The sequence below is a fragment of the Streptopelia decaocto genome, assembly GCF_964273445.1.
Source record: "Streptopelia decaocto genome assembly, chromosome: Z".
NCBI classification, from domain to species: domain Eukaryota; kingdom Metazoa; phylum Chordata; class Aves; order Columbiformes; family Columbidae; genus Streptopelia; species Streptopelia decaocto.
Window position 1 is genome coordinate 3399112 of NC_138657.1, and position 14240 is coordinate 3413351.

Below are 14240 nucleotides of genomic sequence, written 5' to 3' on the forward strand. Positions count from 1 at the left end.
AAGAGATGCTAACCTACGTTTCCTTTCATTCACCAATTAATATGCCATAAAAATATACATTTAAGAGACAGACAAAGTGTATGTGCAATCACAGTTGTTGTAGTTTACATCTGAATATCTCGCATCAATGGTGCATTCTGGAGTTCTTAATGGCACCAGGATTGACCAACACAAGAAAAAGTCAAACTTCAAAGACAATGTTATAAAGGATTTCCAGTGCTGCCTTGTCTCTTTCATTTTCTCTTAACAAAGCCTCCATTATTCCTTGATAAAAAATGAAATGTATACAATGAAATTACTATAAACATAGTACTGTGGAGATCAGATCTGCAGCCCCCTAATTTCTCTAGGAAAAGCACTAGTCAATTCAGACAAATACTGGTTCCGTTGTTCTTCCTAACTTCAGATCTTAAAAGCTCAGACTAAGTTTTGAGGGTAAAATTGGATTCCTGTGAATTGCACCATCATCATCATCAACAACAAAGGCATTTTACACAAAATTCAGCTTCCATGAATGCTTGTGAAAGGCTTTCACTGAGTCGACCAGCCTCACCTGTACAAATCAAACTCTAGAAATGGAACTTCAAGAGCATTTCTCAGAGGAAAACAAAACACACATGCTCTTAAAAAGCCGAACTATTTCATTCTGTGCTTAGGTCACAGAAATATTACATCTAATCTGAAAGAGATGTTTCTATACATCAGTTTGGCACAATCTCTTAACACAAAAAACATATGTAAAAAATTTGTTTAAAGTTGCTCACTTCTGAGACATGCACTTTATCCCTATGATTTTTGTGTGTGTTAATTTCCTTATTAAGCTGCTCTGAATTATATTTAATTGTGTAGGTGCTTCTATTTTCCATCTTATCCTCATTATAAACAAAAATAAAATTAAAAAATAAAAAAAATAAAATAAAGTAAAATAAAATAAAGCCATGTATAAGAAAAATTAAAATCTCAAATTGAAAAGTAGAAGAAAATGTTTTGTTTACTCTGAAATAAGGAGCATACTTTTTTTGAAGACCAATCCAAAACCTCAAGTTTTTTAATTATCACCCAGTGTTCATGCTCTTCAGTGGATTGCATGTTTCTTTTAGGAATCTTATATATTTTTAGAACTATTTTTTAAAATATGTTTCTATCCAGAAACATGTCTGCATGAAAACATATACATTTTTTCAATCTATCTTTTCTCTGTGAATATTCGATGTGTTATATTCTTTCTTTAGTGGCAAACAAAACAAGTCTGCTCTTCACATGAGTGAGAGGCTTTTAACAAAGAATAAACTGGATTCTTGTGCACTGAAGACAGAGGAGCTGCACTGGTATCACTGAGAAGGTAATCACAAATTCATTGTGTAAGCAATGTTATAATCAGGTTCCTTTTGCCTAAACAATTAATAATGACAAAAAGGAGAGCCTGAGTTCATTATGCAAGCATAGCTTGGTTTGCAAGGTGGACAATTAAGGAAAAGCAGAGCACATTTAAACATAAATAGAGAAAAGTTAAATATGGGAGGGATAGTCTAAGAGATAAACCTATATCTAGTTCACAAACATCATATTGGCCATACAACAAGGACCCCATTATTAAGTATAATTCTTTCCTGATTATTCATGCACTTACTGCAGTAGCACCTAACAGGGCTAGTCAGAGAGGCCAGGATATATCCAGGAACTAAAAATATTCACTGATGAGAATTACCGAGGTCACATTAGAAGGAGTAAAAATGAGAGCTTACAGATTTAACATCACTTTATTAAGCAGAAGCACTTTTAACCCTCTTTAAGCCAAGCATTTTTGTAACTTAGTACTCTAAGTCTCTCCAGAAAAGCAGTTAACCTTCTGCACATCCAAACCGAAAAAGAAGTCAGCTTTTTCTTACCTGATCATCAAGCACGGTTAAATTATAAATCAGCATTGATCGCCCAGGGGCAAATGTAATATTTCCCCTGGCTGGACTGAAATCTTCTTCAGCTGGGTTTGGTCCGTCTTCTATCTGCAAAGAATTGATTTGTACAATAAGAAATACATGAAACAGGAACACAAACCCAGTGCAAGTGCAATAATCAACATACAGTGTGTGACATGCATAACAAATTACTACCTATTCAGTCATCTCCTGCTCACAGGCACAGATTCCATTGTGAAAATCTGCCTTTTTTTGGCAGATGGAGTAAATCAGAGTAACCACTCTGAAAAAAATATGTATCGCCAGAAAAAGAGGAAGAAAACTATTCCATATAGGTCTATGAGGACTCTTTGGAGGACTCTACTGAAGCATAATTGACTCTTTTACATGACAGAAAGGAAATTCATTATAATTTAATTTAAATCACTAGTATTTCATAATAACTTCCAAGATAAAATAATAGTGGTTTCTGATCTTGTGTATTTTTTATCTTGATACGTGTTATGAAGGATATTACATTTAATAGTAAAAGCTAAAAGACTAGGAAGCCACTTAGAGGCAATATGGTGATTTTTTTTTAGAATATCTTGTTAATATTTTTCAATATATAAATTACACTGTGAGATCTATCTGATTGATTAAGCAGATAGCAACATTTAAGAGACCTTAAAATAAATAAATCTGAAATAAATTACACAGATAATAACCTCATTCTGTACTTTAACTATACATGCTATATTTAGTATGCAATAAAATCCAGCATAAAGCTTTTCAGATTTTGACAGGCCTAGATTAAACCCTTGATGATGTACAAAACTAGACAACTGATAGAGAAATAACCATATGAAAGAATTTGTATATAAGTTTAAAGTATGTAGTACAGTCAGAGCTAGATAAGAATAGATAGATAGATAGATAGATAGATAGATAGATAGATAGATGATAGATAGATAGATAGATAGATAGATAGATAGATAAATAGAGATAGATAGATAGATAGATAGATAGATAGATAGATAGATGATAGATAGATAGATAGATAGATAGATAGATAGATAGATAGATAGATGAAGGCAATAACTGTTTCACATTCAAATCAGGTACATAAATAATGGCCTAAATATTCAACATGAGAGGTTTCGTTTCTGGGGATTCAAACTGCAGTCTTACAGATACAGAATTTCACTAAATACAGAGCTGTTATACTTACACGTTCAAAGGTGGCACAAGCATTAAAGACTCTCTCAGATGTTTAGTTGTAAAATATAGTTAAAGTTTGAAGGAATATTAAATAAGACATTTCTTACAAACTTAATACACATTGGGTTTTGGCAACAACAACTAATGCTGCCTCAAATATCTTCCTATATGACAGAGAACACTCTAGTACATCCTAATTTTCTCTTAATTAAACAGTCAGATAATTATAGTATTTTCCATTTCACGGGTAGTATCTTTCCATTTTATGAAATAGATTTTGCAAAAGTAGACAAAGGTATTTTCTCTCTCTTTTATAAACACCTCGATAAGTTATGATTTTGGCTTTACAGTTTAATCTAACAGATGAAGGTATGAAGCTTTTTTTAATAAACTCACCTCAAAAGTTACGATGACCGTCCCATACGTTCCCCTCTCCCTAATTAGAGTGAGAGGCACAAATTCATTTCTGCCCCTGGGCTCATTCACTGTGATTAAGTCAGACTAATGAGGAAGAAAAGAGACAGGCAATCAGGCACAGATCAAATATCACAGCACAAGGAAGAAACTGTTGCCATAGAAATACCAAACTCCCACAGACAAATTAATCCAATCTGCAAACCAGTCCACTGATGGCATAGATTTCCTAGCAACCAATTAGTTCAGCTAATAAAAAGCTTCAAATGTTTTAGTTTAAAAAATTATCATAAATTGTGCAAGTAGAGTGTTGTGTTTTGGGTGGGGTTTTTTGGTAAATTAACACAGTCAATATACACGAAGCACTGGCATGTTGGCACTGGTATTTATAGGAGTTCCTAACTCCATTAAAAATAGGCTTTCTCCATTAAAAAGTCATTTATTGGATAACTAGCTATAAATGGAATCTGCCTATCAAACTGTTGTAGCTGAGAGGTTTCAAAGAATGACAGGGAGCAACACGGCTTAGTGCTGGAGTGCTAAAATTTCTCATGTTCTTGTGCTTTTTCAGGAAATTCACAGTATCACAGTATCACAGTATGTTTGGGATTGGAAGGGACCTCAAAAGATCATCCAGTCCAATCCCCCTGCTGGAGCAGGAACGTCCAGGTGAGGTCGCACAGGAACATGTCCAGGTGGGTTTTGAATGTCTGCAGAGAAGGAGACTCCACAACCCCCCTGGGCAGCCTGGGCCAGGCTCTGCCACCCTCACTGAGAAGAAGTTTCTTCTCAAATTTAAGTGGAACCTCTTGTGTTCCCGCTTGATCCCATTACCCCTTGTCCTATCATTGTTTGTCACCGAGAAGAACCTGGCTCCATCCTCCTGACACTCCCCCTTTCCATATTGATCCCCATGAATGAGTCACTCCTCAGTCTCCTCTTCTCCAAACTAAAGAGACCCAACTCCCTCAGCCTTTCCTCACCCGGGAAATGCTCCACTCCCTTAATCATCTTTGTTGCCCTACGCTGGACCCTCTCCAGCAGTTCCCTGTCCTGCTGGAACTGAAGGGCCCAGAACTGGACACAATATTCCAGATGGGGTCTCACCAGGGCGGAGTAGAGGGGAAGGAGGACCTCTCTCGATCTACTAACCACCCCCCTTCTAATACACCCCAGGATGCCATTGGCCTTCCTGGACACAAGGGCACAGTGCTGGCTCATGGTCATCCTGTTGTCCACCAGGACCTCCAGGTCCCTTTCCCCTACACTGCTCTCTAATATGTAATTTCCCAACCTATACTGGAACCTGGGGTTGTTCCTGCCCAGGTGCAGGACTCTACACTTTCCCTTGTTAAATTTCATTAGGTTATTCCCCGCCCAACTCTCCAGCCTGTGGAGGTCTCTGATGGCAGCACAGCTTCCAGTGTCAGCCACTCCTCCCAGCTTGGTGTCATCGGCAAACTTGCTGATAGTACACTCTATTCCCTCGTCTAAATCGTTAATGAATATATTGAATAATACACTCCTCGACAAAGATTAAATCATCATAATGCTGGCAATGAGGCACAGTTTCTCTTTCTACGAACATAAATTCTGTTTTATTGCAAATATCCTCCACACCACTAGAGTCACACCAGGGTCTTGTTGCAGAAGGTGCTTTACAATGTTTATATCATGATACTGTCCTCTCAGCTTGGGAAGTACATATGGAATTGCTCACTGACGATGGGAAATGTATATATTCTCAAGATTTCCAAAACGCATCTTTACGTTTCCTACGGTATTACTCCTTACTTCTTCCCCACTGTGTTTAGATCTTATAGATGAGAGACAGTGGGACCAAATAACTTTTAAAAGTTTTATATTTAAGATAAGCCATATCGATATTCATCCAAGTGTGACGGTGTCAGACTACATCTCAAAACCTAAAAGAGTATAGAAGTATTAAAGCTGCATATATGTATTAATTACACGCATACGCATGAATTACCTCAGAAACAGTTCTCAAGGGATTTAGTTGAATAACTAACCAGCATCTTTGAAAATTTCACCTTTGTGTTTTCTAATATTTTCATCAGTATCATATAAAAAGCCATACCATGTTAAAAGAAATTATTCCAAAGGCATTGTCATTTGATAAGATTGTTACAGTGACAGACTTGGGTGAGCCAAGCTTTATCCTTGCAGATGGTTTCTAAAATTAAAACAAACAAACAAGATATTAAATATGGTGATGGGCAAAAAACACACATTTTGATTATAATGTCTTTTAAGGGTGTAGCCTAAAATTGTAGGTCTTTTTATAATATATTACAATGAAAATTATTTAAGCCAATAGAATATATCAAAATAATTCTTAATTATTGAGGAAAGGTGCTGTATACAGCCAACAACAAGGTGCTTGAAGTAAACTTTGTAAATGATCACTCATAGTTTGGCAATCTATTAATGACACAGTAGCAATGGGGAACACATTGAAAGCTATGGAATGCCACTCATTTACGCCAGATTACCCATCGTTTTCCAAGAAACAGATAAATTGAAAGATTGAGACTTACTGGTAGTGTCAAGTAAAATGTGAATGTCTCATCAGCCTCTGGAAGATCATCATCACAGACAGAGATATACACTGTTCGGTTTGTTTCGGTGTCGGGTATAAATGCAGCTGCATATGTGTCGAAAAAGTCTCCTGTGTTTTCCCCATCAATCTGCAATAAATACACAACTAAATGCCATCTCCTTCTTCCTCACTGTCTTCCATAATATATTTCTGGACTCATTTAACACACTTCTTTGGACAGAATTCTTCCTGCAATTGCCCCTGTTGTCATACAGCTATTTTCTGGACAGAAGGTACAGATAATAACCCCTTGTATCCATGCTGAGATACCAGGATGAAAAAGGAAAAACAAAACAAAGCAAAACAAAACAACACAACCACAATACTTTATTCAGAATAATTTATTACATCCTGCCTTGCAACTGGTTATCTTTTGCATACTGCATCATATGATCAGGTTTTTAATGGAAAAGCTTCATAGTACCCTACCTGAATTAAATTTACCTTAAGATGTAACGCCCTCTGCTTTGCCATCTAAGTCTAGGGACTAGAGGCATCCTAGGCTTTTAACCTAAATTAACATTTTGATTGCCAAATCTGGCAAGATGATTCTTCTATAATGAGCATCCCCGCTTTTATTTCAATCAACAAAAGGAAATCCCACTGATTCCACTGTAAGAAGGTAGTTTGAGGTGAGATTACAAAGGCAGCAGTGTCAGGACAGCAAAGCGTCCGGGTTAAGTTCACAGCTGGAATCTGAGACTAAATGGGAAGATACAACTCAACCAGCACAGCTGGCAAACCTGAAACTACTGTCACATAAAATCACAGAATTTTAGGGATTCCTCAGTCACTGTAGGTTTCAATGAACCATTGTGAATAAGCCTATTCCTCATTTGAGAACAGTGAAATTAGAAGTTCAGTGAAGAGGAAGAAAAGTATGGGAGGTATTTTTGTGGCTCTCACCTACCACTGGACATACTGGCAACTACATTTATGTATCATCTGATACAACACCAGACTTACCAAAAAGCCCTTAAAAAAACATGCTATAAACATCTTCTTAAAAAGTTGCTCAAAATACATTAGAAACAAATCTTGGAATTTCATCTCCTTAATAAGGAAACTAAATTACTCTGCTTGTTACAGCAGTAAAGAGCATTAGTTTAAAAGTATGGTCACATTTTCTCAAGGTTTGCTCCTCGGATGTCAACAAAGTGTGAAATCCTTACAGATCAACCTCTGTTCCTTGTAATTTCTAAGGCATATGTTTTTTTAATATTTAGTTAGAGCAGAATAAGATATTGTGTGGGAACATAGGTAATTTCTTATGTCTATAGACTGTAGAAATTCATCAGCAGTGCATCTCCTCTGCGACACTGGTGTGTTCTCATGCGCTACTCACACCACACAGCATCTTACTCCATACACATATAGGATAGAGCACTCTAAGGAGTTTAAACTTTTAAAAGGAATCACGGTTAACAGCGGCCAAGAAATAGAGGAAATAATGTAAAAATAATAACCCCGATGTCCAAATGAATTGAACAATGAAATTTTTTAAATTCAAAATGAAAGCTGACTCAGTGGAGCAGCTATCAAATTGCAGGTTCTATAGCAATCTGGAAAAGGAAAAATTGTTGTATATCCACATTTTCAGCATGAGCTCACAGACACAATAAAAATCAAGCAAGTATATCAGTTTGTACATGTACCTGCGTTGTAGGATATATTTATAGCATTATTTTGAAGTTGTTGATGCCGCCAGCTAGAATTTACTCAGTTACAAAAACTGGGTGATGCTGCTTCTAAGGGAATCATTGTCCCAATGAAATACCACCCTCCTCTTCACTGGCTTGACAAAAACCACCAATATTAAAAACTTCAGAAAGATATTAATATTTACCAAGAAAAAAAGGCATAGTTTCTTACCGACACAATTGCTGTGATGTTAGCAGGCTTCCCTGTCCGTTCAATTACAAGACGTATGACAGTTGTACTTGTTTCATTAACTACAAATTCAGTTTGCCCGCTGAACCTCACTTCTGTTTCCCCAGATGTGAAATGGATGAGTAATGCTAAAAGCAAGTAAACTAATAGAGAAGTAGAGGGCATCCCTGTAGAAAAAAGAAAAGAATAATTAATAAATTGTGAATCTGAAATACATTAAACATTCCCAGTCGACATTGCCAATCCAGTCAACCCTTCTCAACTTTTCAAATACCGTGATTATCTTGTGAGTTTCAGAAATTAGATGAAAACATGCACACGTCTCAGCTATAATCAACTTAGATAACATAGTTATCATCTATATTTAATTCTGTTTTAATCTAGTGATTTTCTAGACTTTTTTGAAGCAGAGGAATAAGTAACTTATTTAAGAAAAAATAATCATGTTGCCACAACTGTTTTCATTTTCAACAAATAATTAGCTTCAAGGTTGGCAGTTCTATTCCCACTCTTGATATTCTTTAGAAACAAACATGAACCGGCAGGACGGGTAAAGGGATGTTTGCAGCCATCTCATAAACCATCTTCTGATATCTGGTGGACCACGAAATGTTCTTAAACATTTGCATATTCACTTGAGATTCTTTTCACTGCTTCTCTTACCCCATGATTCTTTCATGTTTTCTTGTCACAGAGAATCACTGTGGCACATTTTAATGCCATTGTGACCATTGTATGGCCAGATCTTGATTTGCATTTGTTTCTGCACTGTGTCTAGTTTTCTTTTCTTATTAAGACAAGACAATTTAACACTAAGGTGGTTTATTTCTCTTTACATCGGAGTCTAACTTTTTTAATGTAAAATACAAGCTTAAGTTCCAGTGAAAGACACATTTTTAAGAGGTTCTGGCACAACAAATTGGAAGCAGCTGCTATGTTATGGATATTGTACCATGCTGACCAGAGCTGAGAACTTGGGTGCTTCATGGAGCAAATTTCTGTCATTTCTGAGCAATTTTTGAACAAACCAAGAGAAAAAAGTTGTGCCCTAAACACCAAAAAGCTTTACAGCATGGGTCTTTAATAGAATTGGTTTATTTCAGTGGGTTTCTTTCACTATTTTACAATGTTACTTAAAAAAATGCTCTATGAAAGACACAAACAATGTTATGTAATTACACATATAAATAAAATTTCACTTTGCTTAAAATTATGCTTCGAGATGTTATGCTTATCAGACAAACCTGGTCAATGATGGCTGGATAAACTGTGCAGAATATAATACTTTAATATTTGCATATCAATAATATTTCAGCTCTGCCACATTTGCAAAGCACTTGTTTCCATTGTTTATGACTGGCAGTAAATGAATATTCAGTCAAAAGTGGTCACTGAAACATAAAATGTTATGCATTTATTGAAATGTATTTTTGTGAAGTGCGGATCAAATTTGTAATCAGAATATATCTGAGGTTCAGTGTAGATTCTGAGTGTTTTCTGTAGACAGGCAGCTTTAATCTTGCAATGAACAGAGAATAAAATAGGCTTCAGTCCACTAAAATTAACACACACTAGAAAGACTTCAAGACTTTGATTCATCTTACAATAAATTCTGTCTGGGCAAGGGCCAAATTTATGCTGTGTGGACTTTGAATAAACTGTTTCGAAGCAAAAATTATCCACAGACATGCCATATTAAATAAGATGAAAGTACAGTCAAGAAAACTACCAGTGTCTCTCAGAATTCCTATAAGCAAAGACTGCTGAGATGAGAAAATTAGCCAGTTTTAATTACTTATAATAAAATATTTACCTAGCTTTACTCAACACCACAGAGGAAACAGGGGAGCAATGTGAGTCAGTGCAAAAAATCAGGACTAAACATTTTCCCTATCAAAACAACTAACCATTATACAACCTATTTGGACAGCGCTTCATTATTTCCAACAAAAATGACACACAGTAAAAAAATTTCACTGCAGAACTTCTCATTGGTATAAACTTTTATAACCATGATCACAGCCCTGCAAGGTATCCGTGGCCTTCGTTGAGAACTCAATGCATAACAGATTTTCAGGAACAATGCTTGATTCCTATATATCTATCTATTTAGTCATTCTAGTGCAGAAAAGACTTAAAGTAAGAAGCAGAGATTAGATAAAGATATAGAGATAGAGATAGAGATAGAGATAGAGATAGAGATGATAGAGATGATAGAGATAGAGATAGATGATATAGAGATAGATGATATAGAGATAGAGATAGAGATAGAGATAGAGATAGAGATAGAGATAGAGATAGAGATAGAGATAGAGATAGAGATAGAGATAGAGATAGAGATAGAGATAGATATAGATATAGATATAGATATAGATATAGATATAGATATAGATATAGATATAGATATAGATATAGATATAGATATAGATATAGATATAGATATAGATATAGATATAGATATAGATATAGATATAGATATAGATACACAAAACCCCTGGGATCTAAAATTGTCGGTATTTCCACAGTCGACTGCATTAATGTGCAAGATGCCTTTGTTGTTTTATATATAGAACTGTTCTGAAAAATACAAAACTTCCATCTGGGAAGGGAGCAGTTGTCTAACTTTGCAAGCTCTGGGACAATTACACTGCCCGTTGATCCAGGAATCGTCGTACTAAACTGAGGAATTTGTTGACCTTTTAGCTTCAGCTGTTACCTTGTCATAGACTTCACAAATATCTTCCCACGGTACATGCTTCTAGTAAATAATACTGAAAACATGATCCTTGAGGGCAAATTACAAAGTTTAGAATTACTTGAATTCTATTACTTCTACGAGAGAGCCTTCTAAAACTATAGGATTACCCCTGTGGAACAAGAGAGGTTTCACAATCACACCATCAATTATTCAGCTGGTGTGTATTCTTCCTTGTTACATTATTTGTACTAAGATTTACTTTGTGCAGCCTGCCAAAAGTAGTTTTTATTCTGTTTGTACAAACCTAACTTTGATAAGCATTATTGTTTTTAAAAATTGATGTAAGATGGTAAAAATAGCATAAATTAATAGAGAATGCAGAACAAATTTATTCAAATAGCTGAAAAGACATCATAGGTCACAGTTTTTTACTTTATTAAATATGAACTCGCTTTGTTTGAGTTCAGTTCTCTCAATCCAGGATATTCAGTCAGGCTTTAAAATAAGGAGTCAAAGTCACGTAACTATTTTTGAAACAAGAAGCAATGGGATATTATACAATTTCAGAGTACATACAAATCAATGGAACAACTATTCCGTCACTATGTTCTGACTAAAGCCATTTCAACCAATGATTTGTAGTATCCGTGGTAGTTTAAAGAAATGCTACATACTGAGGCCTAAATGATGTTTTCAAGGGATTTATAATAAGCATTTCTGGCATCAAAACCAAAGGAAACTACCTCTCAAAAATTATCTAGACATCATAATGGTATTTAAGAACCTTAAAAGCCTAAAAATTACATTCTTCAACCTTTTTTTTTTTTTTTAAATAAATGTAACGCTGACTTCTGAGTCATGATATCTAACCAATATTTTCTTTTAGTCTGCATTTTATGGCACTTTTTGAACCATACTTGTGTTTCCCCCGAAAAAGTAGCATCCTAGCATACAACTCAGCAAAGCACGTGCTGATTCCACACAGTTATTTCCACAGTAAAATAATAAATTATGTGAGGAATACAATTTTGACCCATTGCCCAGATGGAGCCAAGGAGGGGTAGGTTTGTGAAACTGGCTTTTCTTGTAAATGATAAATCACCAGGATTTCTTTTCCCCCCTCAGTTTCTGGAACAAATTTCAGATTAAGATTTTAAAGTTTATAAAGCATGTGTGGTCTTTCATGCAGACTTCTATAGAGAATTAGAAGTCTTTATCTGCAGATTTTTATACTGGCTTCTGTGCTTAATCAATCAAAATCCTTCAGAATTAAAAGATATGGGGTTTTTTTTCATTGAAGGGTGGGGGAACTTGTGGAGAAATCAAAAGGGAAATGAAAGATTCCAAATCTGAAATGATATGAGTGTAAAATGCCAGATATGGAATGGAGAATAGCAAAATTAAGCGGAGCTCACTAACAAATAAACAGGATTGAGCACATTGTACCCCAGTTGCTGGTCAGCAGAAGTAACGAGTGGTTATGCTGGAGCAGCTACAACTTGGTTACTACTGCTCATCACCTACAACTCATTGTAAATTACTAAAGTCCACGGACGCGGCGCAGCAAAGCAAACGCACTTCTGACTGCCCGTCCTTGTCTGTTCTCCCTGTGATTACAAACACCCAGACAAGTAGAACATTGGGAAACGGGCAAGCCCTGCACTTTGCATGGAGCACAGCACCACAGCCATCAATGGTTGCCAGAGAGAAGTCTGTTCACAGCGGAGATGTCAGCGCCCAGCAGCATCTTTGGCTGGATACAATGGCAGGGAGATGCGTGTGCTCTTTCATATGTAAAGAGGGGATTCTCTGCAGCGCGCAGGAACAGCACACAGCAAGAAGTTCCACAGGGTCATTGCTCTTGCTGCACCTGTTGTAGAAACATACTAAAAACGTGTATATTTTCAGAATTTTTTATTTTAGACATTCTCAAAACCACTGGCATCTACAACAGTACTGGAGAAGGAACTAGGAAAGCAATAGGATTTATAACAACTTTGATTTACTAAACTTCTATGTTGCCATGAATCCTGAATTAACAGAGAAATATTTTATTTCAGGCTGGGGTTTTCTTTGCCTCAAAGTTTCCACAGTTCACACGTACACAAAGGAGGACACAACAGCTGTGTCTGCAAAACCTGTCATTTGTATAGCAGGTATTGCCCAAGACTGCTGTGTTGGTTGTTGTTTCTTTTTTATTTCCATTTTGGTTTTTTAGATGTGGGATAAGTGTCTCATTCTATTAAAGACTGGAAAAGAGGCGCAATTTCAAAATAATATCTTCCTATATCCCTTTTTTGCCTTCTACCCATTTCAAGGTGGATAAAGCCTGAGAATCACAAGTCACAGCAACAGCTTTTTCTGCATCCCAGGACTGCACTAACATTGCAGCATTTGGGGCAAGAGTCTCATCCATTTCCATGCACATTATTGAGTATCACCGATGCCTTTGCTTCCAATTCTTCTCCAGGGTCTCCTGTCTTTCTCTTTTCTGCAAAGACATTTCAGGTGTCTGCCCATCGTCCCCCTTATTACTAACATTGGAATGTGGTAGCCAAAGCACAAATGCAGAGTACCAGGTGCTGGAAATGCCTTGATCAGCTTTCACTGATCAAGTTTTTGGGCTCAGCTGCTTGCTTACATGTTCACGACTGCTGCTGTGACAAAACAGCAACACAGCACCAGCCTCAGCTGCTCAGATGTTTATCTGCCTTTGAGATTAATGACACTGACATGGATCAACAGCTCTCCTGATAATTTGCTTTACAACAGTTGCAATATTTTTTCAAAAAATAAAAATCATATTATCCATGACCATGTGTGTCACTGGGAATGGTCAGTTTAATGTAACCTAAGCAACACCTCCATAAGAAAACTTTTGCCCATTCAATCATGTTCCGTTGAAAAAGGCAGATGCCCCGTAACATAGACAGCTTATCCTAAGGAAGAAAAGATGCTTATGCTGCCTGCCCTTGTATTTTCACTTACTAGTCAGGAAGGTAAATGTACCATCACAGCCAGGAACCAGTTCTGGAGGTGGTAAATCTGCCAGCAGAGGCCTGAGGAGAAATCCAAATCATGACGTCCCATTTTCAGAGGTCACTGAGTGGTAAAAACTGTAATAACCCCAGAGCACTCCCTGTAAGTTTTCTGGCAGCTTTTCACTTCCTCAGAAGACTGTGAGTAGATCTAAATCATATCCTTAAATTTTAAGTTCTAAAGCACGTAATCATCATTGGAGAACCCAGTTCTATCTCTTAAGCCAGGTATTGTCAGAGGATTTCTGAGGTAACCGCCTGCTCTGCTGTTCTCACTCTGGGCAGGGAATAAAGGGCAAAACTCTCAAGCAGTGCTGAATCCACTATTTCTGTTTGCTAGCGGCAAGCAGAGAGAGCGCGAAACTCTTCTACAAACATTTGCAGTTACCTTATTATTTGCTGGTCAAACAGAGAACCAGACAATAATTTTGACTAGCTGTAAAATCCAGATTATTCTTACCCAG

The 14240-nt window shown here is 36.5% G+C and overlaps 2 protein-coding genes across 2 annotated transcripts in view; one reads left to right on the forward strand and one right to left on the reverse strand.

Annotated features, from left to right (window-relative positions):
* The window catches only part of ADGRV1 (adhesion G protein-coupled receptor V1), a gene marked incomplete at its 5' end in the record, with an annotated part of 258760 nt that extends 250041 nt beyond the window's left edge, over positions 1-8719 (reverse strand). Inside the window, 6 exons of the mRNA XM_082075144.1 lie at positions 1890-2003; positions 3513-3617; positions 5629-5724; positions 6089-6238; positions 8023-8207; positions 8704-8719. Of these exons, the coding sequence (XP_081931270.1) occupies positions 1890-2003; positions 3513-3617; positions 5629-5724; positions 6089-6238; positions 8023-8207; positions 8704-8719 (666 nt within the window). The remainder of the gene's footprint in view (positions 1-1889; positions 2004-3512; positions 3618-5628; positions 5725-6088; positions 6239-8022; positions 8208-8703) is intronic.
* Positions 8720-10647: 1928 nt separating this feature from the next.
* CETN3 (centrin 3) overlaps positions 10648-14240 on the forward strand; it is a 78798-nt gene continuing 75205 nt past the window's right edge. The window contains exon 1 of the mRNA XM_082075823.1: positions 10648-10653. The gene's annotated coding sequence lies outside the window, so the exon portion shown is untranslated. The remainder of the gene's footprint in view (positions 10654-14240) is intronic.